Below are 27,440 nucleotides of genomic sequence, written 5' to 3'. Positions count from 1 at the left end.
TTTCACCTCTGGCACTGACCGGATGTTCTCATGCTTTGGTGAGGTCACTGCGTGCAGCTGACTGTGGAATCCTCTGCGAGCAACAGGTGTCTCCTGCTACGGTCCGTCTCAAGTGCTGTGTTGACAGGGCCCTGCTAACTCTCAGAGCCCATCCGTCCAGATAGCACAGAAACAGCTGGAGTCGCTCTCTCCTTTAGAGCCTGATACCCAAATAACCCCGGTGGATGAACGAGGAATGTGTGTGTGTGGGTTTATGTGTTGGTGTGTGCGAGTGCGGGTACGTGTGTGTGTGCACGTGCGTGCGGTGTCTGTGGGAAGCGCTGCATAGAGGTGCCCCCGATTCTTGCATATGAACTGGACACAAAGTGCCAGCTCAGCTCGAAGGGAAGTTCATTTCCTGCTGGATGCGGCTCAGGGCTCTGTTGATTTCTTGAGAAGCCGTGGAGTAACTCTGCTCCACAAACGGGTGCACTGCGCGGTTGTTTGTTCGCAGTGTGCTACCGCAGTAAATTCCATGACAAGTAGTTCAGAAGTAATGTGGGTGAGACAAAGGAGCTAAAGAATGCAGATTCGCAATTATGCACGGAGGGGGCAGGGCCATCACGAGAGGGCAGCGTGCTGTTAGCGGGAGCAGGGCCCAGACCGCTGCTGTGCCCATGCACCATTTACCACCTTCCCGTAGCCTTGGAGGAATTACAGTCTATAAATCACCTCAGACGCAACCCACTGCGTATTTTCTGCTCAGCCACTTAATTAAAAGTTAGCAAGTGACACGGCATGAGCGTTCCCTCTGTGATTGAAGTGGGGGCGGTGGGATCAGGCAGCGCCAGGTATTTAATGTGTGCGGCTTTTGATATTCCGGTTTGAATAATCGCAGCGTTTGAATTCTTTTTTTGAAATACAGCCGGAGATGGTCGCAGATGTTTGTGCTTTGAAGGATGTGCTTGGAGAACTTCCACCGGTAGGGAGTGGCGTGATGTCAGGTCAGGTCAGGTCTTTGTAACTCAGTGTGTTTGGTGGGTGTGGCTGCAGATCTTCACAGTGACATACTCCAGCTCACCCTGACCGGTTCAGGGCGGTTTTACCAGCATGGTGCAGCTCTGGTCCAGTCGTGTTTAATCTACCATCCATAAATTCGGCGCTGGGTGGCAGGGACTGGGCTGGTCCCAGGCTCCACGATACGCCCCGTTCCCAGCCTGTCCCCCCTTCCCTCATGGCAGGTTTTAACGTCACCCCAAAACGGGCTCAAGATGCACGTCTGCCTGCTGCAGGTCCCGCTTTGACTTGTCCAAGTCAAGGGGTGGGGTCGCATCACCACGGCGTTACGGAATTTCTTATTGCGACACGATGTGCTGAAGAGGAATGAATTCGCCTGCATCTCCCCTCTGCACCAGCCCGCCCCCTTTACAAGGTCAAAGCCTTGCCGTACATGGAGAGGAGGGTTAATTGCAGTTGTGGGGGGGGGGGGTGTGCTGATCAATGTACGGGTGGGTTTGGAGCTGAAGCGCAGTGCTTTGGAAGGCTTTTGGAATGCAGGGCTGGGCTGTACTAACCCTTTGGCTCTCAGCTGTGAATTGGCTTGTGAATCTTTCACACCCGTGTCTTGCCACCTCAGATCACCCCATAGCCTTTTGTTTTTCCAACCAAGCGCTCCGCAAACTTGTTTTATATCAGCAGTTCCTGTAAATAAACCTTTCACATGCTTTTTAATTTAGTTGTGGATGGTAAATATGCATGTCACAGCTAATAAAATGGTACATTTTTTAATCTGTTGCAGTTGAAAGTTGTAGTCCCACCCTCTTTATTTCCTTGTGGCTTATGCGTCTGTTCTGTGTGTTTGCGACTTTTCTGTGCTTGTGTTTGTGTCTGTTCTGGGTGTTTGCAACTGTTGCGCGTGTTTTGTGTGTCTGTTCTTGGTGTTCGTGACTGTTCTTAGTATTTGCGGCTGTTTGAGGTGTTTGTGACCCTTTTGGGTGATTGTGACTGTTCTTGGTATTTGTGGCTATTTGAGGTGTTTGTGACTGTCTTGGGTGATTGTGACTGTTCTTGGTATTTGTGGCTATTTGAGGTGTTTGTGACTGTCTTGGGTGATTGTGAGGGAGGTGTCTCAGGGCCGACTCGACTCAGTAGGATCTAATGGAGCTCGGGCAGTTGGCAGGGACAGAAACATCCTGGCTCCGCTGTATGTGTACAGGCTGTGGGCTGGGGCCCCTGAGACAGATAGCCCTGTCATTATTACAGCCCGGCCTCAGTAAAGACACCGCTGATGTTAGTCTGTTGTGAAGGCCAGAGGAGATTTATTCAGAAAGGTGCTGGAAGACATTTGCGTGACCTTTTGGGAAGAGGAAGTTCAAGCCTCAAGTTGAAAGGACACAGGAAAGTTTTCTCCCTTGGGAGGAACGATCCATTGCTCACCTTTGCCATTTTGCATAAATCTTCATTTCGATTTTTAAACTACTTTGTGTATTTTTCTGTGCTATCCAATTACACTGTTGTAATGTTGGGAAAAGTCTGGCTCTGTCAATCTGGCCATGAGATCATCTCCATAGTTTCACTGTATAAATCCCTACTTAAGCTGATGGAAGGAGTGTCTTTAAGGTGCTACACATTGGTGGTCATTGTGATGAAATCACAGCATATCGGTCTGAGATCCTGTGATTAAAGGCGGTATAAATACTTTGATAATTACTGCTCATTGAGTCCCTCCTGGTAGTTCTTCCTGGTTCTTATGAAATGATGCGTGAGATGGGATCTTTGTCCTGCCATTCTTCTCAAAGAGCTCTGCCTTTCACAAAATGTCCACCTGAGTGCTATCCTCTGCATGCAGCAGATACAGAATATGTCATTGTGAAGTTGTAAATCCATCAAGTGCAATTATTGTGATGTCTGTGGAAGTTCACTGGTGCACTGGAGAGTAGAATTCACCTGTCCTCTTAATTGAGCTTTTCATACGTGAGAAAAAACTCACCTTAGTGGAAGTAGTCCTATAACAACATGTTGTGTACACTCAATTGCCATGACCATTCAGCTGTTTGCCAAGGAGGAACCCACTTTCGCACAGGTAATAGGCTACTTGCATTGCAGTCGCATACGGTCGCTGGTTGATACCTTGCATAGCAGCCAATGTGTTGGTGTGTGTGTGTGTGTGTGTGTGTGTGTGTGTGTGTGTGTGTATACATGAATGGGTGAATGAGAAGCATTAATTGTACAGTGCTTTGGATAAAGGCACTATATAAATGCCAACCATTTACCATTTACCGTACGAAAGCTGATTAGGATTCAGTGGGTACTTTGACAATTGCATAATGGAGCATGGAATAATAGAAATGTCTAAAATTAAAAATGATGTGCAAATTCTGCCATTGACTGACAAGGAGCAAATTTGGAGTGCAAATGAAGTGGGTTCAGTGAGAAAAGGCACGGCTTTCCAGGGTGCATTGATGTTCCTGTACCATGCGGGCTGAATGGTGTGCAAGATCCCACACTATTTTTGTCCTGCCAGCTGCAAGCACGCTTACTGCTGCCACAGGGGAAAAATGGGTACAAATGAAATCAATACTAATCCATTTCAGTGGTGTGTCTAATCCAAATGGCCTGTGATTTATCACTGCGACCAGGGTGGGGTTGGTTTATGTGAGACTGGGGCTGATGGGGGAGTGATCCGGGTGGGAGGGGATTTGTGTTAGCGATGCTCAGGAGATTACAGGGCCTGATCGTCTTCAGTTATTCATCTCGTTGTGTGGTGAAAAAATCTGAAACCGTTGCAGTTTGTAAAGCTTCAACATTATGCCGTCTTAATTGGTCAACTGAGGGACCAATAGTGTTATTATAAGGCATTCACTGTCTAAGCAACCTGCCTAAGCCAGGGATTCTCTAGAGTTTTACAGTATCTCTGCCTTAGCTGCCTAGTGTTTCCAAGTATTTCCATAAGGTTTGTAAAGTATACAACACACTATTTGGTGATGTGTGTCTAACAGATTTGGGATCGGGCTGTTGAATGCGTTGTCACAGTGGCTCCAGGCTGTAGACACATGGACAAGTTCCTGTCCCCGCTCAGAGTTCATATTGAGGAGTTACAGCTCGGTGGCTGTAAGAGTCAACTTCTAGGCCATTCCGCAGGTCAGAGTAGATCCATAAGGGGTCCCTTGTTTGCCCTGTCGATCGTGGGAGGCTGTAAGGCCCCGGGGTGGTGAATGAGGGCTTGTTTCGGGTTCCCTGCGCCCCTTGGCCTCTCGGGCCCTCAGTGGCGCCGGGCATTCCACACGCACCCTGGGAAAATGGCGGGACGCCTCTGAAGCTGTCGGGCTCTCACGGAAATTCTCACCCCCGCACCTGAGCGGATGATGCCGAGTTGATGACTCATGTTTATTTTTCTGTCTTCTTCCTCCCTTCCCCTCTCCTCTCTGTCACTCGCACAGCCATAACCAGAGGACCGCGTCTTTTAGGCACCCTGTGACGGGCCAGATATCGCCTGAAAACATCGACTTCGTCCTTCGAGAACAGTGAGTCTCCCCTCCGCGTTTCCTCCACAGACACCCCGGAGCCCCTTGCGCGTACCGCGGGGGTGTGGTCCGGGCTCCTCCCCAAAACGAGGAGGGCGGAGCGGGATGATTGAAGAGCGGGGATGGGCCCGTGCTGTGAGGAACGAGAGGGGCGGGGAGCGTGAACCGCCTGGAGAGACACTTTCCATTAACTCTGGAGCAGGAGGCAATAGCAATACAAAATGATCACATTTTTTAATGACTCTGGATTTATTCAGGACTTCCTCGATTTCATAACTGCTTACGCAACCACTGATTCAAGCCCCAAGATTTTATATGTGTGCAGGTTTTATTACCTCAATTGAATTCATGGAAATAACGGAGACCAATAAACCTGTCATCTCGCAAAATTATTTACTGTTATACAGGAGGGGCATGTCACTATGAATTTAGATCATACATCAAAAAAACTAAAAGAAGCAATATTTGTGGATTATTGCCAGTGGTTTGGGCCTGAGATAATGCAGGCCTAATTAACCCTTTGTGTCCTGTGTTTGTCCCTGGTGTGGATGTAAAGTGCACTGGGAGTGACACGGGGGAGGGGTGCGGGAACAGAGATGGGGACAGTTTGACATGCATTAGCCCTCTCTTGTGTCCTGCACCTGTGGACTTGCGTTATCAGCAGCTGACCTCAGCCCATTGCCCCATAGCCTTTCCAGGAAAGCCTGGTTGTAACACACACACACACACACACACACACACACACAAGCACACAGGCATATACACAGACATACACAAGCACACATATACTGTACACAAACACACACAACCACACACCCACACACAACCACACACATGTACAAGCACACACACACACACGCACACACACACACACAAGCACACAGGCATACGCGCAGACACACTCAAGCACACATATACTGTACACACCTACCCACACACACACACAGGCACAAACAACCACACGCATAAAACCAGACACATACACACATGTGCACACACATTTACATGCACAGACGCGCGCACACACACACACACACACGCACACGCACATGCGCACAGTTGAAGTAAAAAGCTCTGTTCTTTTGTTCTTCAGAAGAGGAAAAAGGGCCATCTCCGAGAGTGAAGTGAAGCATTTCAGAACTAATAAAGCAGTGGATTTTCCAGACCAGTCATTCAAGTGAATCTCATCAGTCTGCTTCTGTGAGGAAGGAGTCGGGATATTGCCACAGGCAGATATTGCCACAGCCCTGATGGATAGCGGTCTTGAGCAGCTGTATGTGGGTGGGAGGCCGTATCGGAAACACGGCTAACACAGAACGCTCCTTCTACCAAAGGCGCTGCATTGTGGGTCCAAAGCATCCGAGCTGTGGGGTCATTAACCCAGTGACTGAGCGTTAGCGCTAGTCTGCAGCGCGTCCTTCAGCCTACACTCGGCGGCAGGGCAGGGACCCATCATGGAGGGCTGGTCGAGGCATCCCTTCAGCCTGACAGCCCCTCCCTTTGGCTGGTGGGAGGTGGGTAATGATCCGAGGGTCAGGTGGTTCTATGGGGGCGGGGACGGCGGGGGCATAGCTGCTCTCCAGTTACCCGTGGCCGGTTAATCGCACTCCTGTTTTTCCACATGAGATCAGCTGCTCGTTTCCCCCCACATCCCTCCGTGGTCTATAAGGGCGTCCACCCCTCAGCCATGCCCTTCTGCAGCTGTGATGTGCTGATCTCTGGGAGAATCGAGTGAGAAGCGCGCTGATTCACCCCCTCTTCCCAAATACCCCCCCCCCCCCCCCCCCGCAGACAGGCCGCTCCTTCAGAGGCACTGATGCCTGCCGTTACCATAGAAATGGAAATGTGGATTTCAGCTGGGCTTTAATCTCAGTCGGGTCTTCCGGGGTCACGTGATCAGAGCCGAGACGACGGCGATGGTTAATGGATGAAGAATCGATTGATTTGGGTGCAGGGCCGGAGGCAGCGGTGTAATCGCTCATATTTAGATACTTATTTTCCTCATTTTAGATGTCTCGCATTGTCTCCCAACGGCAGAGGTCAAGCAGCATCCTAGCAGTGTGCCACAGTACATTTTAAAGGCAAAACATAGAAAGATCATTGTGAATGCTGTTGATAATAGTAGTTGGTTTCCTTCTAATGGGGATACACACACATACTGTAACTCTGTTATGAAAACAAGAGAACATTGAGGGACAAATGACTGATGGTTGACTTAAATGTGTGTATAATGAAGGAGCCCTTCATATGAACCCCTACACTCAGCAGAGTCCAAACTGGTTCTGATCCATTCAGTGCTCTTGGGCCTGTGCTGTGCTTGGTGTCTCCTGGCAGTACTGAGGTGCCACAGCCTGGTTCTGTGAGTGGGCTTGCGGCGGGGAGGTGCCAGGATGCCTAAAACTGCCACAGACACACAATGTCCCCTGAATCAGTGAATAACATGGAGAAAGGGGGGCAAGATGGCAGCCATCAAAGTGATTTACCCACCTCTCTCCAAGAGGACATCAGATAAGCATCTTGTTATGCTGAATGCCCTCAACCTTTTTCAGACCATTTGTTTGTGTAGAGTATAACCAGTGCCAAGCCAGAACCGGGCCAGCTCTGAAGCAGGCCAGAACCAGGGCAGGATCAGCTCTGAAGCAGGCCAGAACTGGGCCGGAGTTAGTGACACTCGGAGTGGGAAATAAGACTGCTGAAACATCACTTTCTCTGGTAGAGGCAGGATTAGTGCTTCACGTTTTAATGACACTGATGGACAATTTATTTGAGTCGTCACGATTTAGTGCACTGAGTCTCTGAGCAACCATCCTCTTAGTGCTGGCTAAGGCACACCCCACCTCAGGCTGAACACAGGAGCTCAGCTTCTCCCTCCACCTGTAGGCATGTGAAGACGTGGTGAGGTTATTCAGGAGAGTCCCCCTGTACTGTACAGAAGTGAGGTTATTCAGGAGAGTCCCCCTGTACTGTACAGAAGTGAGGTTATTCAGGAGAGTCCCCCTGTACTGTACAGAAGTGAGGTTATTCAGGAGAGTCCCCCCTGTACTGTACCGAAGTGCGAGAAGCTCTGGACTTGCTCCAGACTGAGTAGTTATTTGGAATAGTGGGATTTCTTTTTTCCAGAGCGGAGGTTCCCTCTGGAAAGCCTGCTTCCATTGTTCCCCTTGTTTTTGCCTGCTCGCCCCGTTCCAGGGTTCACAGGAAAAAACAGAGCTCCCAGTGACCAGTGCAGCAGGAGAACAATGCAGACGCCGCCATTAGCCCTCCCTCCGCTGTCCCAGCATGCACTGCTGCAGATAAGCTGTGTCGGTGTCTCAGGAATATGCCCGTGCTCAGACGTATTTTTTGTATGTTTTAAACATGTGTGCATGTCTTGGTTCAGTGTGTGTGTGGGTGTCTCATTTACTGCAAAGTAAGTATTTAGATCTTTTGTGAAAGTTCTTGAAGGAGTTGGCTGCATACATTGCTGAATCAATCTACCCAGATTTCAAAGAGCAGGGTCTCTGTTCTTAAAGTCAAGGGCCCTGCTGATTGGTACTTGCGGCCAAATTCTGAGTCACTGATGTCTGAGTGCCCACTCTACTGTTGGCAACACATCTCTGTGGTGTCCGCAGATTGCACAGCAACCGTGACACTTAGAATAATTTTTAGCAGCAACAGACAACACAATTTGTCAAATTGTTTGCCAAATGACGTGTTTCTTTAAAGGCATAGCTACAGACTGTGGTGTTGAATCCCCCCTCCTGTGGCTGCCGGAAGCCTAGACCAGCCGGTTTAGTCTTTACCTTCTCCCAGGGAGTCAATTACGGGGACTTGCGAAAGCTAGATTAGCTCTTGCCGTTTGAGAGCCAGTTATTTTTATTGAACCTCGTAATTGCCTTTTAAACGCTTTCCAGTTTGCGCTTTGGGGAATCCGTGTGTCATGTTATCCCCGTAGCGATGGGTTGTAATGCTTGTTAGCAGAAAGTTCAGGGTTCATGGCAGTGCGATTTGGCCCCTGGGACCCAAGGCTGACCGTAGGAATCGCTCTGGGCCCAGTGTAACGGAGACTGGCCTGTCATTTACACGGGTACGGTTACAAACCCGAAAGGTCCCGCCATCCAGGGTCAAGCTTTGGAGCGTGCGGCATGTCTGTGTGTGGATATAATTTAGCATTTGCGCGTGTGTGTATGTGTGTTTGTGTAGATGTAATATGAGGATAGGCTATGAGACTCCAGACAGTCCCAGAGCCCCCGAAACAAATGGCTCGGCTGCAGTGGCACTTATAGGCTAGGGTTTTTATTGTCCAGAGTTGTGTAGAAAGGCAAAAAAAAAAATGCAGTCAAAAAACTAGTGTTTATACAAAACACATACCAAAAAATGACAGTGCCAGCTCTCTGAGGAACACTGCAGTAAACCTCACATTTCCCCTCTGCTGCAGCACCTGTGGCCTGGCTGGACGGGAGGGGAGAGCTGTGCACTCACCTCACTCTACTCACCCCACTTACCTTACTATACTCACCTCACTTACCTTACTATACTCACCTCACTTACCTTACTCTACTCACCTCACTTTACTCACCCCACTTACCTTACTATACTCACCTCACTTACCGTACTCACTTACCTTACTATACTCACCTCACTTACCTTACTATACTCACCTCACTTACCTTACTCTACTCACCTCACTTACCTTACTATACTCACCTCACTTACCTTACTCACTTACCTTACTCTACTCACCTCACTTACCTTACTCTACTCACCTCACTCACCTCACGCTCCCCTTCTCTACATGGGGTGTCAGTTTAGTACATTAGTTGGGGAACTGGGATTGTAACTGAAAGGTTGTGGGTGGGTTCAGAGCTGGTGCAATGCCGATGTGTGCCAACTTTGAGCAATGTAAAAAATCTAATCTTGATAAGAGCATCTGCTAAATACCCTAATGTAATTTCATCCCCCCCCTTAAAACATAAGGCTCTTCCCAGTAGGTATACAAAATAGATGCATAACCCTCTTCCCAGTGCACACGCAGGCGTGTGTGTGTGTGTGAGAGACTGAGAGAGAGAGGGAGGAAAGAGAGAGAGATAGTGACTGAGTACTGTCCATTTAAATTCAGTCATTCCCAAATTAGCCAGTGTGAAGAATGCATCTTGAAGTGAAGCGGGCATTTCTGATGAGAACATCCAGGCTCAGGGTGGAATGTGTGATTACGGATGGGGCTGTGGGATGGCCAGTAAAAGCAGGGTGTTGAAAACGAGCTGTGGGGATTATCAGGTGATGCTTAGCGCTGTCTGAATGCCATGTTTCGTCTGTGAGGGGGGTGCTGGTATTTCAGTGCGGCTCTCCCCATGGCAGGGGGCCTGTTTTTGGTGCACGCCTCTCCATGAAGGACACGTGGAGCCACCTGAGCCAGCTGCTCTGGTGGAGTTCGCGTTTGTTATTTGCTGCGCACATGGTCACATCTGTGGCTGCAGCGACTTAACAACTATAGATGGAGACTGCCTCGCTGTTGCTATGGCTGGGACCGGTGTGCCCAACCACACCATTACAACTGGGCTATTTGTGGAGCCTGCTTGCGCATAGGGGCAGCCGACAATCTTGCCGTCTCTCCTTTGTGTTCCCGATTGGCTGCTGACTTCATGGTGTGTTCCCTGATTGGCTGCGTGGACTTTACCTATGTCCCTGATTAGCCGGGTGTTTTACTGTGTGTTTCTGAGGTGCGGCGGGTTTGTTTCGACTCAGTCCCTGTCTGTATTCACTGGATTGTAGACCCTGAGTTTGCTTAGATGTTTATGTGCGTGTCACCCAGATGGTCAGGCCAATGCGGAAAGAAGCACGGTGCCCAGCTGTCAGCAGTATACACAAGGTCCAAACCCCTAACTGGGTGTCAGCACACTGTGTCAGAAGACTTGAAGAAATTCCGCTGGCTGTATCCTATGTGCAAATTAATAAATAAATGTATTCTCATCGCCAAGCATCTCATTGCCAAGCCTGGCAGTGAAATGGCTATGGCCGTGGTGTGAACGGTGTTGTGTATGGAGAGTACATCTCTTACCTGAAAGCAGAACAGAGTCTGAGGGAGGAGGGTCTTTCACCGCCTCCACTGCCCAGAGGTGAGTGACTCATAGGCCTCAGCCTCTTCCCCGCCTGTCAGGTTGCAGTAGGAGTGCGAGTGATCTGTGAGCTACTGGTTCCTGGGTGGACACGCTGAAGGGTTTATCACTGCCTGCTATTCGGAATACCTCCCACACCCCCCCCCACCCCAAACAGCCTCTGACCCCTACCCCGCCCACGCTGCCCCCAGTGGCCTCGGCCCGTCAGCACTGTGAGGTGTGATGTGCAGTAGCATCCCAGAATTCCCCCAACTAGCTTGCATTTCTCACTCTGGTCAGGGCCAGTATCTACCGGCCCACTGCGTGCTGTGTGATTGATGGCCGGCGAACCGTCAGGGCCCACAGAGTGAAGCAGAGCCAGACGTCACAGGACGTGCGTGAAGGGCAACAACTGGGGGAGGTTTTTACGGAAAAGTCTTCTGCAGAGGGTGAGTCATGCGGAGGCATTGGAGCTGGGGGATCGATAGGACAGGAAAGAGAGTGTTCTGGAAGGAGGGAATAGTTTGTCAGCTCTGCACTGCTGTCCCGTTGTGAGAGCGCTGCATTGACGCTTTTTGAGGAGTGCTGCAGTAAAGCCTCACGCTCCCCCTCTGCTGCAGCTCTGCAGCCTGGCTGGGCGGGAGGGGAGAGCTCTGTGTGTGTGTGTGTGTCTCTCTCTATCTGTGTGTGTGTGTCTATATGTCTGTGTGTGTGTGTGTGTGTGTGTGTGTGTCTGTGTGTGTGTGTCTCTCCATCTGTCTGTCTGTCTGTCTGTCTGTCTGTCTGTGTGTGTGTGTGTGTGTGTGTGTGTCTGTATGTCTGTGTGTGTGTGTGTGTCTCTCCATCTGTCTGTCTGTGTGTGTGTCTGTGTGTGTGTCTCTCCATCTGTCTGTGTGCACGAGTGAGAGAGTGTGTGTGTGTGTCTGAGTGTGTGTGTGTGTGTGTGTGTGTGTGTGTCTCTGTGTGTGTGTGCGCACACAAGTCTGTGTGTCTGTGGTAGTGTGTGTGTGTGTCTGTATTAGTGTGTGTGTGTGTGTGTGTGTGTATGTGTTTGGTGGGGGGACGGCCATACAGTGTTAATGTTTCTAACCCCATGTATTCTGTGGAGCGTGTCGCAGTTATGTCTCTGGCCTGTATTGAATCAATATTATCTGATGAATTTCAGTTAAATGCAGACTTTTCGATTCTAATACAAACAATTAAGTTTGCTTTTGTGGCCACTGAACCAAACTTTGAACAAAGCTACGCTTTGGGGGAGAATACTAACCCTCCAACTGAATTGGGAATCAAAGTTAAGGAACACATTTTATTTGTGAATTGAATCCGAGTCTCTGACTGTACCCCTGACAGATGACAGAGAGAGGGCAGAGTTTGGTTGAGTTTGTTTGTGTCCTGGCAAGCTGTGCATTTAACCCCTTTTATTGAGCTATATAATGTGCACTTTTGTCTCTCTTTGTGTCCCTTAAAAACAAAGGCATTTTGTTTGCAGTGACATGCCATTTTATCAAATGTAGAATTTAGTTTAGGTCAACTCCAGCCAAATGTGTGCATTTAATGCATTTAATGGATTGGAGCTCAGGGTGTGGATCACACCTGACCGTGAGGAAAACGTTGTTCACGGACGAAGAGGAACGGGGAGGAATGAGCAGCAACTGCAACTGTGGAGAATGCAGAACCTGCAGAAATGACAGCAGGGATGTAATAATTAGCACAGATGAATCATGAAATTTAAACTCCCAGCAATTTATTCAGAAATGATAATAATGTCTAATATATATAATAATATAATATAATACGCATGATAATACATTTTCACTGTTGTCAAAATGTAGGCTAAGTACTGGTGAGAAAAAAAAATCGCTTTCACCAACACAGTCTCCACAGGCTACTTCAGACCTGTTCAGATGAGCTTGTCAGCCAATGAGATGGATGAGCTGGCACACTGACTGATATAAGAAGCATGTATGAAGGGAGAAGAAGCAGCACAAGGCCTTCAGCGGAGTATCCATCCGTATGTGTTTCATACCTCACCTCTCCAACATCAGCATTCTCCTGAGTTTGAGTGGGAGTATCCGCAGATATCTGATCTCGTGGAGAGAGGAGCTCATCTGTCGCTGTCTGTTACAGCTGCTCTCTGCATACTGTCAGTGTCCAGAGGGTAGTTTGAGTACTACTGTTGGACTGACACCAAGATCTTCCCCTGGATTCAGTCAGTATCTTGTAGAGTTTTAGAGTGAACATACGACACTGTGTTTACTTAGCAGAACCCCATAATTTCGCATTTGGTTGTGAGCAAATGTTATATTCAGCTAATGGACTGAATAGAGTGAAACTGCGGTTGGCAGAGAAAGGGCTTTTGAAGCAGATTGTGTTTATTTGTACTTTCCTAGATTTACGGCGAACGTGCCCACGAGTATACTTGTGAAATCTGAACTGAAATGAAAGGAAAGGCAAAATCATGTTTAGAATTAGATTTTTTTTTTTAAAGTGGAACGAACTAAATCTAAGCCTTTGCCTCCAGTGTCCACCATAAACAGGCTGCCACCTGTTTACAGTAGTGCTTTGGGACACTAGCTATAGAGTGTTGTAAGTTAATGTTGTAATTTTATAAAGTGCCGCACAACATGACTGCGATGGCGAGAGGGCTGTCGCCAGGGAAACGCAGCCTCAGAACTGCGATGGTGACTTCCTGTCCCTGTGGTCTCTCCTACAGGCCAAACTCCTGCATGTCCAAGCCACACCCTGACCCCAGGCCCTCCAGCATGGTCAGCGAGTCATCCACGGCCGTGACCTCATCAACAGTGGACACCGCCCCGCCGACGAAGGTCAGAGAAGTTCAGGTGCATTTCCTCTGCTGGAAAACTAGGGGATGGGAGACAAGCTCTCCGTAGAGCAACCTGGGTGGCATTTTTAGTTTTGATGGATCCATCCCTGCCAAAGTGAATTGAAGCTCTGGCTCATCCCTTAGGGAGACGCAGAATTGTGCTGAAGCACTGCATCAGTGCTTATTCAGATTGGCTTTTCCTCTTGAGCTGGGCTGTGAGTTAAAGTGGAGGCTCGTCTGGCTTCAGGGACGTGCATTTCAGTAGTCTCGACACGTCTCTACGCTCCTGTACCCTGTCCAGACTGGTGAGTGCCACGGCCCCACTGCAGAATGTGAATGTGGGCCCCTCCCCTGGGGCCCTTTCTCATAATTCCCCCTGGCCTGGATGTAGTTTGCCACTAGACGGAAGCACCTAGTCTGCATACTGATCGGACTGGGCTGGTTTATCACTAGACAGAAGCTCAGAGTGCATTCTGATTGGACAGGTTTGCCACTAGACTGAACTCTGTGTGGTGATTGGACTGGTTTACCACTAGACAGAAGCACCTACTCTGCATGCTGATTGGTTGGGTTTACCACTAAATGTAAGCACCTACTGCGTACCAATTGGACAATTTTACCATGAACTGGAAGAACCTCTCTGCGCTCTGATTGGACAGGCTTACCATTAGATGTAAGCACCTACTCTGTGTGCTGATTGGACAGGTTCACCATTAGATGTAAGCACCTACTCTGTGTGCTGATTGGACAGGTTTACCATTAGACGGAAGCACGTACTGTGCGTGCTGATTGGTCTATCAGCCTCTGCTTTGGGCCAGCCCTTAGACAGCTGTCACACATGCGTTATCTCAATTAGAGTTCGCTCATCACCCGCCAGGAAGGCAGTGAAAACAGCGGCTCCGGGGTGGGGGTGGGACTAGCCCTGGTCCGCGGGGGCGTCCGTGTGACAGATACCCCAGTGTCAGCATCATATGACCCCCCTGAAAAAACAGATTGCTTCATGTCCCTTAGAAATGCCATATGCCTAGCCTATCAACAGTTGTTCCCCATGCTTGATTAGAAATGGCGTCACGGATGAAAGCACATCAGTCATTCGATGCCGTTTGTAGCCATTTGACACTGCTGCATTTCACCACAGCCTGGATGGAAATAAAGGGGGCTCCATTTTACACCCCTAGGACTGGAGCCAGCTCCCGGCTTTATTAATATATGCAATCCATAATGAAATCTTGCCACATGACCCACTGAAACACATCCGCCATTTTGGCTCCAAATGTAGCCACTTACTCTGTATTTAGAAAGGGTTACCTTGGTGTGAGAAGGAAGAGGCAGTCCCTTGGTGAAGCCTTGGCTCTATTGTAGAGGCAATATTACGAATAAAGAACTCCAATCGTGTAAATGAAGGACGTTTAAAATATTCTGCACCCATCTATAAATGGCTGGCCTCCCTCCAGCCCCCCCTCCCCATGTGGTAGAGAGCTGATTAGATATTTTTACCAGGCTGTAGAGGCCAGAGACACTGCACTGCGCTGCATGCAGTTTATTGCCATCTGCAGATGTCGGCGATGCAGCTCATCATGCAATTTGTAGATATTACAAATAATATGTATGCTTTGCTAGTCATCAATCAAGGAATTAGCATATGTTGTTTCTGCAGCTGTAGATGGGCATCGGCGTCTGTTCGGGGGATATAGTTCATCACAATCCAAGCTAATGTGGATGTGCTGTTGCCACCCCTCTCTTTCAGTGTAATGAAGCTGAACGGTATTTATCTGATTAACTCCACTGCAGGGTGCAGAGAATCCAGGAAAGTAATGAAATATCTGTGAAAGCTTGTTCCTTAAGTGCTTTGAAATACCTTTTTCAGAGCATCTGTTGTGTTTATTCAGTTTAAATCACCCTCGCTATTCAATAGGAGTTCCTTAAGGCTATTGATGTACAGTATGACAGTAGGCGAAATTCAATTTTAAATGGTTATGCGGGTTATCGAAATGACACAGTATAATTGAGATAAAATGTAAAACAAGCCCAGACAACATGCAGTAGCCAGAAATCTCTGTGTTTGTTTCGCCTGAGAAAGCACAGCTGGCTATACTAACTGTGAAAATAATATATCGTTTGAATTCAATTTTGTGGTGGGGTTGTGCTAGAAATGTCCTTATTGTTTGCCACCTCCGGTACATAACTGGAGTGAGGGCCTGCTTCCTGGATGTTTTCCCCCTCTCTGTTTGCATGAGTGAGCTGTGGTCTGCTGGGGGGGGGGGGAGGGGGGAGGGGGGAGGGGGACCCTGGCAGTGCCACCAGATGGTGATTCACTGCCGGCCCATCTGCCTGGCGCAGGCCGGGCGCTAACGGGCAGTAAATAAACGAGCCGTCCACGCTGTCAGTGCTGTGTGTCCGATGCAGGGCCCCAGGCCTGGCGTGAAGGTGCACAGCTTCGGCAAGAGGGAGCAGGCCATCAAGAGGAACCGCAACGTGCCGGTGGTGGTGCGGGGATGGCTCTACAAGCAGGTGAGACCGCTGCTCTCAACGACATGAACGGTACTGTGCAAAAGTCTTAGGCACCTGTATAACATTCTGTTCAGATACGATTCTTTCGAAAATAATTCAATGAAAGGTGCGTACTATAAATAAACGTACTATACATTTTACTGTACATTTTATTAATTTGACAGAATAGTTAAAAAACGGAATCAAATCAATATTTTTTGTGACCACCCTTCGGCGTTAAAACTGCATCACTTCTCTGAGATGGCCAACGCTGCCCTGCAGTTCGCAGGGAGGTTGTTCCAAGCATGTTGGAGAACTTGCCCAGTTCTTCTGCAGACTTTGGTTGGCTCCTTGCTTCTGATCTCAGACAGCCTTAATCAAGTTTTTATGTAAAAAGTAGTCAACTGCTTACAATAATATGTAACTTTTTAAAATTAAATACAAAAATGTCTCTGTAAAATTAAATCTTTTGGAAATCTCAAATGTGTTCTTTTATACTAACACACACAAACAAATAAACATATATATCATAAAGTCTAGGGTGCCGAAGTCTTCTGCACAGTACTGTAAACTGTTAAACAGTGCTGTGAAAACGTATCTGCCCCCGTTCTGATTTCCTCTATTACTGCATATTTATAGCACTGAATGATTTCAGATCTTGAGTCAACATTTTATATTAGTCAAAGGACAAATGATGAAGGGAACCCGAGAAAATGAAAAACACATAAAAAAAATTATTTCATTTATTTAATTTGTACAATGATTTATATAATAACACCCGTATATCACTACTGTGAAAAAGTAATTGCGTCCTTAAATATAATGTGCCTGGTTGCACCACATTATCTAGCAATAATTGCAACTAAGTGCTTCTTATAATTTGAATAAGTCTTCCACATTGCTGTGCATGAATTTTAGCACACTGTTATTTGCAAAACTGCTTTAATTCAGACAGATTTATAGGTTTTTGAGCATGAAGTGCTTTTTTCAGGTCCTGCCACAGCATCTCTATTGGGTGCAAATCAATCCCTGTCACACACTGTTAGTCACTGGCTGTCACTGTTAGACTGTTCATCTCGGGCAGTCACGGTTATTCTCTGTTCATCCCTGTGACGCAGTATCAGTCTTTGCCAGCATTTGGCAGTCCGTGGCAATCGCCTGCAGGTGTTTCCAGGTACTGTAAGGCGGCGTCAGTCACTGCTGGTTGCATGGTGATTGGCTGACAGCCATGCCCTCTCCCTCCCTGCACCAGCTGTTAGTGAGCACCAGAGGTCAGATCTGACTCCATGAACATCGGCAGGTGAATAATCAGCTGAACCTGGAGCACATCAGAGCGATAGACGACGGAAATCACTGACACCGTCAGTGGGAGAGAGAGAGAGAGAGAGAGAGGGTGGACTACACCGTGTAATCATTTAATATTGACTGCCATGATTCCGTCACGATACCTGTGATTGGGAAAAGTGCAGTTCTGTACCAGAATCGCACTGTGCAGTTTGTGTACAGGGGCCCCTTAGTGAAGCTGTGGAACTAGCCTGTGGCTAAACTGGGTACAGTACACGGTACTGTATGTACATTCATGTACAGTACCAGTCAAATGTTTGGACACACCTTGCCCTTTTCTGGCTTTTTTGATGAATGTTTTATTTCCACTGTTAGTCATCAAATAATTCATATGTGGTCAAAGTACAGATTCTCAGCTTTTTAATAAACCATGTTTTTATACATTTTTGGATTCACCATCTAGTAATTACAGCCCTTTTTATACATAGCCTCCCCATTTCAATGTTTGAGACAAATTAACATAATGTCAAATAAAATAGTCATGTTTTGTATTTGATTGCATGTCCATAGTGACTTGATGTCTGTGACCTATCAACATCACCAGAGTCTGGATGTCTTATTTTCAGGTTGTACTGCAAGCAGTACTATAACTTTTTGCATTTGAATGGATCCCTCCAGTTCCCGTAGAGATCCATTCAAATTCAAAGAGATTATTGTATCACTTGTACAACAACCTGAAAACATGATATCCAGACTCTAGTGATTTTCATAGGTCATTTCTTTTGTAACCAAATACAAAACATGACTATTTTATTTGACATTATGTTAATTTGTTTAAAACATTGAAATGGGGGGCTATGTATAAAAAGTACTGTAATTACTTGGTGAAAGCAATATATACAAAAATACAAATATTTTTTATACATAAAAATACATATATTTATTCATAAAACTATTTTTTTTAATCTGCACTTTGACCACATATGAAAGGTCTGTCTAAAATTTTGACTGGTACTGTACATCGGGTGCTTCATTGTATCTGTCCTTCAGCAATGAACAAATAGACCCACAAACATGTTAATACAGTAATGAATCAAACCACCTAGTGAAATTAGACCAAGGCAGTCGATCATAGGAATAGGAATAGGAGATGGACATGGTGTAGAAGACACCAGTGGAGCGCAGGTGTGTAATTAGATTAATTTGTTAAACTGTGAAGATGCACTGATGATCTCTCTCACAGAAAGCTGAGAACCTGAGAGTATAAGCCCTTAAAGCTGTCACCTGTTACCCTGTCTCGCACCTAGAGAGTATTTATAGAGTCCATTTACCCTCAATAGCTATTATTGGGACTGAGAGACCAAAGTCCGTGAGAGCCAAAGAGAGTTCCAGCTTTGACAGCTCTCAAAGCAATGAGGACAGAATCCATCGGCTAGTTAAATTACACTGGCTCTAGTGATAGTTTTATGTATCCTTTTTTGTGTGATATTTCTTTTTTATTATTTTATCCTTTATTTAACGATGTTGGTCTCACTGAGATGTAAAATGTATTGCTGCGAGGAGAAAGCAGCCTTGTGACTAGTGATGAATCGGACTGGTATTTGTGTTTTTCTGTGTGGGTTGTAGGACAGCTCTGGGATGAGGCTGTGGAAACGCAAGTGGTTTGTGTTGTCTGACTACTGCCTCTTTTATTACAAAGGTGAGTCATGTGCACTCAATATGCACAAAGGGGTTATGCATGTATACAGAGTCAATTGTTTAAGGGTGAGTGAAATTGTACCTTTTTGCTGTTTTTTTGCTTCAGAATTATTTTCACTGGAGTCAGAATGCTTGCACTTATATCTTATGTTTAACTGTATACTTATTTGCACAAGCTGCCTGTTATCCTACTAATGTTCTTACAACATTGATGGACACCGGCTAAAACACCCTGAATACATGTTTTATTTACTGGGAGTGAGTGTCTGTAGTTGTGATAAGGGAGTGGATGGATGTCAGTAATCTGATGTCTGTGCGGTGATGCTGTGGTGTGTGCAGCATTGACTTCCTCCTCAGACATCCCATAATATCCCCCCTGCGCTTGTGTCAGAGGCAGTTACAGACAAGCCGTTGTGCCATCCACTACACAGCTGACACCATGCAGAGAATGTCTCCTTCAAACATCCTTGGATATTTTTTACCAATCGTACTCGAATCCAGCTGCTCTTTTGCTGTTCCTTCTCTCTTTCTTCTCTCGCTCGCTCTCTCTCTGTCTTTCTTTCTCTCTCACTCTCTACCTTTCTCTCTCTCAGTCTCACACGAACTCTCGCTCACACACTCTTACACATGCACACACACACACGCAGACACTCAAGCACGCACTATGCCTTTCAGGAAACGGCACAGAGATTATTAAAGGCAGAGATTAGTGCTGCTATTTTTAAATGTGTGAGATGCACAAATGACACTTGGCCTCATTGATTCAGATACAGGCAGGAAGTGCTTGTCGGGGGCTGGTGGGTGAAATGAACAGCCACAGAATCCTGAGTGTGGAGACCCTCCAGGCGGTTGTTGCTGAAGTGGCCTGTCTGGGTTTGTGGGTAACGCAGTCCGCCTTTTGTTCCTGTCCACAGATAGCCGAGAGGAGGCGGTCCTGGGTAGCATTCCCCTGCCCAGCTACGTGATCTCTCCAGTGGAGTCTGACGACCACATCAGCCGCAAGTACGCCTTCAAGGTAAGCCACTCAATTAGGCCTCTCAGCTAGAGAACTGACCAGACATCGCTGGAGAAGATATGCACAGGAAACACTCATTAACCACGTGTTGACAGGATGCAGTGTGCCATAGGGCAGAGCACAACCTCACCATTGATGTTTATGACATTACAGTGCGATATGGCCACAGTGTGCCGTCAGACCAAAGCACTCTCACATCATTAACCTGACACTGACATCATTACTCTTGCTGTCCGGCATCATTATACCTGCACAGGATGTAGTGTGTTCTCATAGAGGTGCTATACCGTATACGACTTCACTAAATCTGTACCTGACGGCAGAGAGACACTTCATGTACGTAATAATGTCCCTGAAGGTTGGGTAAAGATGTGGTTGCTCATTAGAGTGAAACAGAGCGGTACTGCAGTAGCACACATTTGCTCTGTTTTGAGGTTTGACCCTGTAATCACTAATATCCAGAGTAATCTGCACAATTTGTTCAAACGATGCAGTCTTTAAGGAAGGCAAATGGCTCCTTGGGTGTCTTTTTGTCTGTGTTTGTCTGTGTTTTACTGAGCGGATGGGCGAGTGATCCTACCCCTTGCTGTAATTTCTTGCTCTGTGGTCCTGCTGGACGGTACTCCACATCACCCAGGGGCTTGATCATGTGACTGGTCATGTGAGACTGATGTGGCTTCTCTGGGAGAATTGAGTCAATTCTGTATTACTGAAGCTTTGCTTCAGGACAGCTCCATTACAGTCCCCTTCACTCCTCTCCTCCAAACACGCCAATGTTTGGCTTCCTCATTTCCCAGCTGAAATTTCACACACCCGCTCTGAGACACTGAGAGAGCACCACACCAGCTCTGAGACACTGAGAGAGCCCCACACGCTCTGAGACACTGAGAGAGCCCCACACCAACTCTGAGACACTGAGAGAGCCCCACACCAGCTCTGAGACACTGAGAGAGCACCACACGCTCTGAGACACTGAGAGAGCACCACCCGCTCTGAGACACTGAGAGAGCCCCACCCGCTCTGAGACACTGAGAGAGCACCACACCAGCTCTGAGACACTGAGAGAGCCCCACACGCTCTGAGACACTGAGAGAGCCCCACACCCGCTCTGAGACACTGAGAGAGCCCCACACCAGCTGTGAGACACTGTGAGAGCCCCACACCCGCTCTGAGACACTGAGAGAGCCCCACACCAGCTCTGAGACACTGAGAGAGCACCACACGCTCTGAGACACTGAGAGAGCACCACCCGCTCTGAGACACTGAGAGAGCCCCACCCGCTCTGAGACACTGAGAGAGCACCACATCAGCTCTGAGACACTGAGAGAGCCCCACACGCTCTGAGACACTGAGAGAGCCCCACACCCGCTCTGAGACACTGAGAGAGCACCACACCAGCTGTGAGACACTGTGAGAGCCCCACACCCGCTCTGAGACACTGAGAGAGCCCCACACCCGCTCTGAGACACTGAGGGAGCACCACACCCGCTCTGAGACACTGAGGGAGCACCACACCCGCTCTGAGACACTGAGAGAGCCCCACACCCGCTCTGAGACACTGAGGGAGCCCCACACGCTCTGAGACACTGAGAGAGCCCCACACGCTCTGAGACACTGAGAGAGCCCCACACGCTCTGAGACACTGAGAGAGCCCCACACCAGCTCTGAGACACTGAGAGAGCCCCACACCAGCTCTGAGACACTGAGAGAGCCCCACACGCTCTGAGACACTGAGAGAGCCCCACACGCTCTGAGACACTGAGAGAGCCCCACACCAGCTGTGAGACACTGAGAGAGCACCACACCAGCTCTGAGACACTGAGAGAGCACCACACCAGCTCTGAGACACTGAGCGTGACTGTTGGTGAGAGAGCCCCGTCCTGGTGTCACTGCCCCTTCCTGCACTTCCCCCATTTGCTCAACTCTGTCTTTCTCTCGTTCCTATTGGTGGGTTTGGTTGGCTCCGTCTGACCTGTGGTGGGCTGCGGGGGAGAGTCACCTCCGTGCATGAATAGGTATTTCCCTTCATTTATTCTGGCCCGCGCTGCTTCTTCTGCATTAACCCATCGAGGAGTAGGCTTTTTACGCCGCTTTTCTATTCTAACTCTGTATTCCAGAACTCCATTGCTTTCAACTACCAGTGACTTTTACATCAGTCAAGAACATTCTAATGACATTTCTGTGCTCTAACGCCTTAAAGGGTTAAATCTCTGATTTTAGTTTTAAATGATTCCAGGACAAACACACAATAAGGAAAACACACAGTATGCACTATTTGCTCATAGGCTCTACTGTACTTTAAAATTTACTGGGAAGCAGTCTATTGCTTTTGATATTTACCACCTTTATTCATTCAATTCCCTCAATCAATACATTAACAGCAGGATTTAGTGGCACTCAGCGAATCTTGCTGGCTTTTGGCAGTGTGTAAGAGTGCGGAGTAGACTGTTTCTTTCTTGGCTGTGAAGATAGCAGATAGATGAATATCATGCTGATACAAGAGATTAGTTCCTCCTATACTGAGAATATCCCCGGATGTTTAGCAGGGTTAGGGCGCAGGGCTTTTGTAGGAGTAGAAAGTTTGTGTCTAAGTTTGTAGGAAGTGTATACGTGCATGTGTGTAGCTGCACACTCTTGGTCAGACACATGTTCACATGTGTAAGTGCGTGTGTGTGTGTGTGTGTCTGTGTGTGTGCAAGCACGGGCATTGATGTTGTGCATTCTGTTCTGCATTTGTGTGTGTGCACGGTTGTGTGTGTGTATATAGCTGCACACTTTGTTCTCTAATTGTGCGTGCGTGTGTGTGGGCACGTGCGGGCGTGCATGTGCGTGCGTAGCAGCGCACTCGTGACTGACTGTGTGGGGGCCGAGATGGAGATTTACTGATCAGCAGTTTCCTGGGAACATAGCCGAGATCACAGTGGAACCAGGGCATGGGATTAAGCAGACATTGCCCTGTAAAAACAGCCATTATGCACACAGAGCGCAGTAAGGCTTTCCTTCATCACTGATACAGGAAGAGCCCCATGGCAGGCCATGCCCATCGGGGTCTGCACGAATGGGCTCGTCCCGTTCCACACCACAGAAGAAGAACGTGAGGATTTTCTACCTGTCTTTACAGTTGGAGGTTATCCCAGTCTTCTAAAGTCCAGAATAAGTATGTAGGTCTTTTGGGGCCGGTACAGCAGCTGGCTCTCGTCCCAGTTTGCCGTGTTCTGGCAGCGAGGTCACCGGGGGAAGTGGTGCACTGGTACAGGGGCTGGGTTAGTGAGGATGTAGGAGGAGGCGGTAATGTGCTCTTAGAGCTCACAGAATGTTGGAATAATGCTTTGGGTGGTACATTAATACAGAGTTGAACAGTAAATTGGGTGGAACATTAAGCGATGTACAGAGAGAGGTGAACGTTGGAGTGGGTGGAACGTGAACGCGAGAGAATAATGGAGAGAGAGGGAGGGAGAAACACAGAGAGAGAGAGGGAGAGAGAATAGCGGGTTGGGAGGCACTCTGACACTGTGTTTTGGCTGAGCGTTGGAGAGGCACAGGGAGTGTAGCATGGCAGGCTCGGTGGCACAGTGTAAAAGTGCTGAGCTGTACTGTGGTTAAGCTGCAGGCTGTCCGTAGGCCTGCTCATCGTCCTCCCCACCCCCACTGGGATGGGACGCTCTCTGTGTGGGGGGCAGGTTTTTGGTGTCGTTACAGGGGAATTGAGGGGGGGGTGAAGCTTGTTTCACTGGAGAGCAAACCACCCTGACCTTCCCAAGCTAGGAATGAGGTAAGAGGCTTAAAGGAAAGGCTTCTAAATTCCTAATGGTTTTGATTCGCGTTCAGGAAGCAGGACTTGTGGTGTGCAGTGCATTTTTATGCTGTACGTGTGTGTGTGTGTGTGTGTGTGTGTGTGTGTGTGTGAGAGAGGGAGAGAGATAGGAGCTCATACAGCATTCAGAACTGCAGGGGGTGTGTTGGATTTGTAGTTTATTGTGTTTAGTTGTGCTGTGTAAGAAATCAATCAGATTTTCTTGTATTCGCTCCTGAAGCAAGCTTTTGAGCGCATTAGTTCTCTGCTGTGAACAGATTTATGATTACGGGAATTCATAATTGTTGCTAATTACGGGTGCATTGGTATTCTGCTGTTTGCATGCTATGCTATGATGCTGAAATGCCTCCTTATCTCAGTACAGGATTAAAGGGAAGACTCACACGACTGATCAGAATTCAGAGATGTTTTTCAGATAGATTAACTAAAGGGAAGCCGTAGACGTTGCAGGTTGATTAACTTGGTAGAAACCATCTGTATTTCAGCTTGTTATCCTGCAAGACACCATTGATGTTTCATCTTCCATAATCTAAAAGCAGCCTGAGGCAATTCCACCCAGAGTTTTATTATTCAGAATTGTCATAATTACGCTTTCTACAGAAAGCATCGTTATAACTTTAATGGGCACCTGGGGCTCTTCTCTGAAATGTCAATAGTTTATATTAGCTTGGAATTTGTGTAGTTCTCGAGAAAAAGCCACCAGGGTATATGCATAAGCATTTATTATGACACTAATCGTAATTGAAACATATGCTTTTATGATCCTTGAAGGTGTGTGTGGGGAAATCTAAAATGTAATTTATGTGATGCATGTGGGAAGATCTGCTGATGTTATGATGATGAGAATATTAAAGTTTAATTACTGCCCTTTCATGCTGTAAGCTGTAGTGCATTCAGAGAAAAACTGGTTATTTACAGTACATCCATATACGGCATTTGTGATTGATCATTTGAATGACAAGTGACATCTCAAGTAATATAACATAACATCTCACTAATGTTGTATGTGAAATCCCACCTCTTAGCAGCAACATCCTCTATCCTTTAGGTGAGTGCAGAAGTGCACACTCTGTCCTCTGAAATACACTCCACCAGCCACTGCTTCTCTTTACCTTGTAGACCACCCCCTCAGCTGTGTAGTGTCTGTACTGGGAGTTAAAATTTACCTGGTAGACCACCCCCTCAGCTGTGTAGTGTCTGTACTGGGAGTTAAAATTTACCTGGCAGACCACCCCCTCAGCTGTGTAGTGTCTGTATTGGGAGTGTGCATCTTTTCCTGGTAGACCACCTCAGCTGTGTAGTCTCTGTACTGGGAGTGTGCATCTTTACCTGGTAGACCACCTCAGCTGTGTAGTCTCTGTACTGGGAGTGTGCATCTTTACCTGGTAGACCACCTCAGCTGTGTAGTCTCTTTACTGGGAGTGTGCATCTTTTCCTGGTAGACCACCTCAGCTGTGTAGTCTCTGTACTGGGAGTGTGCATCTTTACCTGGTAGACCACCTCAGCTGTGTAGTCTCTATACCGGGAGTGTGCATCTTTTCCTGGTAGACCACCTCAGCTGTGTAGTCTCTGTACTGGGAGTGTGCATCTTTACCTGGTAGACCACCTCAGCTGTGTAGTCTCTGTACTGGGAGTGTGCATCTTTACCTGGTAGACCACCTCAGCTGTGTAGTCTCTTTACTGGGAGTGTGCATCTTTTCCTGGTAGACCACCTCAGCTGTGTAGTCTCTGTACTGGGAGTGTGCATCTTTACCTGGTAGACCACCCCAGCTGTGTAGTCTCTATACCGGGAGTGTGCATCTTTACCTGGTAGACCACCCCAGCTGTGTAGTCTCGATACTGGGAGTGTGTAAGTCATGTGCAGAAAGTACAGATAGACTGAAAGCAACCAGGCAAGTGTGTTACTGTCCCCCTGGCTGATACTCTCTCCCTGATTGACACTCATCCTCATTGATTGACAGTTTCCCTATCTGATTGACACTCCCCCTCCCTGTCTGACGCAGTGGGCAGTTAGTTATGCACCACCCTGTGGCTCTGTCACCCACAGTGGTTACTGGCACAGTCTTTATTCAGTCACAGTTTATGGAGTTCATCCACACCTGGGGCTCCTCTATGGAGACTGTGGGCTTTCTCTCGACGTTCATCCCAGTGAGGCTGTTAGCTTGTTAGCGTGTTAGTGTTGTTATGCCATTTTAATGTGTCCCTGCATTTTCACTGTCTTTGTACACTATCATGTACCCAGATCAGCCATTATGCCCTCAGGTCAGTCTCCTGGGGATACATGTAACGAGGTGAAGTCATATACAATTTAGATATGTCTAGATTGTTGGTAGATTTATGCATACACTGTAACCCCAATAATTGTTATATGACATTGAGATGAAAGTGAAAGTGTTTTGCTCAGTCTAGAAAGCATGCATATAGTCTGTGGATCTTTCAGCAGAAGACAAACACACTCACTGGGTTTCATACCCCATAGAAACACACTCACTGGGTTTAATACCCCATAGAAACACACTCACTGGGTTTAATACCCCATGGAAACACACTCACTGGGTTTAATACCCCATAGAAACACACTCACTGGGTTTCATACCCCATAGAAACACACTCACTGGGTTTAATACCCCATAGAAACACACTCACTGGGTTTAATACCCCATGGAAACACACTAACTGGGTTTAATACCCCATAGAAACACATTCACTGGGTTTAATACCCCATAGAAACACACTAACTGGGTTTAATACCCCATAGAAACACACTCACTGGGTTTCATACCCCATAGAAACACACTCACTGGGTTTCATACCCCATAGAAACACACTAACTGGGTTTAATACCCCATATAACTAGTCACTGGGTTTAATAACCCATAGAAACATTCTCACTGGGTTTAATAACCAATAGAAACATACTCACTGGGTTTAATAACCCATAAAATCACACTCACTGGGTTTAATACACCATAAAACACATTCACTGGCTGTTATATCCCATAGAAACAGTCACTGGGTTCATGTCCCATATAAACACTTTCACTAGGGGTAATTTTGCCACAGAAACACCCAGGGTGTCATGCTGCTTTGGCTGTCCTGATAATGCCTCTTATCTCGGCATTGTGTTGTCACTAGGCATAGCCTCCGGATGCTAACGCTGCCCTTGGTGCCTTTAACATCGTCTGGCCGCCCACCACAGTGACCTCACCCCCCAGCTGACGGACATGTTCTCCCCCCGCAGGCCAGCCACACGGGCATGCGCTCGTACATCTACAGTAAGAGCTCTGTGATTGGCTCACAGGCCGAGCACAGCGGCATGAGGACCTACTTCTTCAGCGCCGACACGCAGGAGGACATGAACGGCTGGGTCCGCGCCATGAACCAGGCGGCACTCATGCAGAACCACAGCGCCAAGAGGTCAGCGCCTCGTACGCACACGCACACGCAGCGTATACACACCCACACACATACAGCATACACACACACACACACGTGCAAGCACACACAGTGTGTACACACACACACAAACAGAGTATACCATGAACCAGGCCGGGCTCATCCAGAACCACAGCGCCAAGAGGTCAGCGCCTTGTACGCACACGCACACGCAGCGTATACACACCCACACACATACAGCATACACACACACACGTGCAAGCACACACAGTGTATACACACACACACAAACAGAGTATACCATGAACCAGGCCGGGCTCATCCAGAACCACAGCGCCAAGAG

At 47.6% G+C, this 27,440-nt stretch overlaps 1 protein-coding gene across 15 annotated transcripts in view; it reads left to right on the top strand.

Annotated features, from left to right (window-relative positions):
- Positions 1-27,440, top strand: part of LOC133130992 (pleckstrin homology domain-containing family A member 7-like) — a 113,763-nt gene that overhangs the window by 50,366 nt on the left and 35,957 nt on the right. For 11 of the 15 annotated variants that reach the window (XM_061246042.1, XM_061246040.1, XM_061246041.1 and 8 more), the window contains exons 4-9: positions 4,419-4,502; positions 13,290-13,416; positions 15,807-15,911; positions 18,801-18,873; positions 19,787-19,887; positions 26,943-27,118. In XM_061246042.1, the coding sequence (XP_061102026.1) occupies positions 4,419-4,502; positions 13,290-13,416; positions 15,807-15,911; positions 18,801-18,873; positions 19,787-19,887; positions 26,943-27,118 (666 nt within the window). The remainder of the gene's footprint in view (positions 1-4,418; positions 4,503-13,289; positions 13,417-15,806; positions 15,912-18,800; positions 18,874-19,786; positions 19,888-26,942; positions 27,119-27,440) is intronic. The other 4 variants (XM_061246047.1, XM_061246045.1, XM_061246046.1 and 1 more) reach the window with 2 other exon arrangements.

The sequence above is a fragment of the Conger conger genome, chromosome 6, assembly GCF_963514075.1.
Source record: "Conger conger chromosome 6, fConCon1.1, whole genome shotgun sequence".
In the NCBI taxonomy this organism is placed as follows: domain Eukaryota; kingdom Metazoa; phylum Chordata; class Actinopteri; order Anguilliformes; family Congridae; genus Conger; species Conger conger.
Note: the sequence above shows the minus strand (reverse complement) of the source record. Positions and strands in the feature narration are given on the sequence as shown.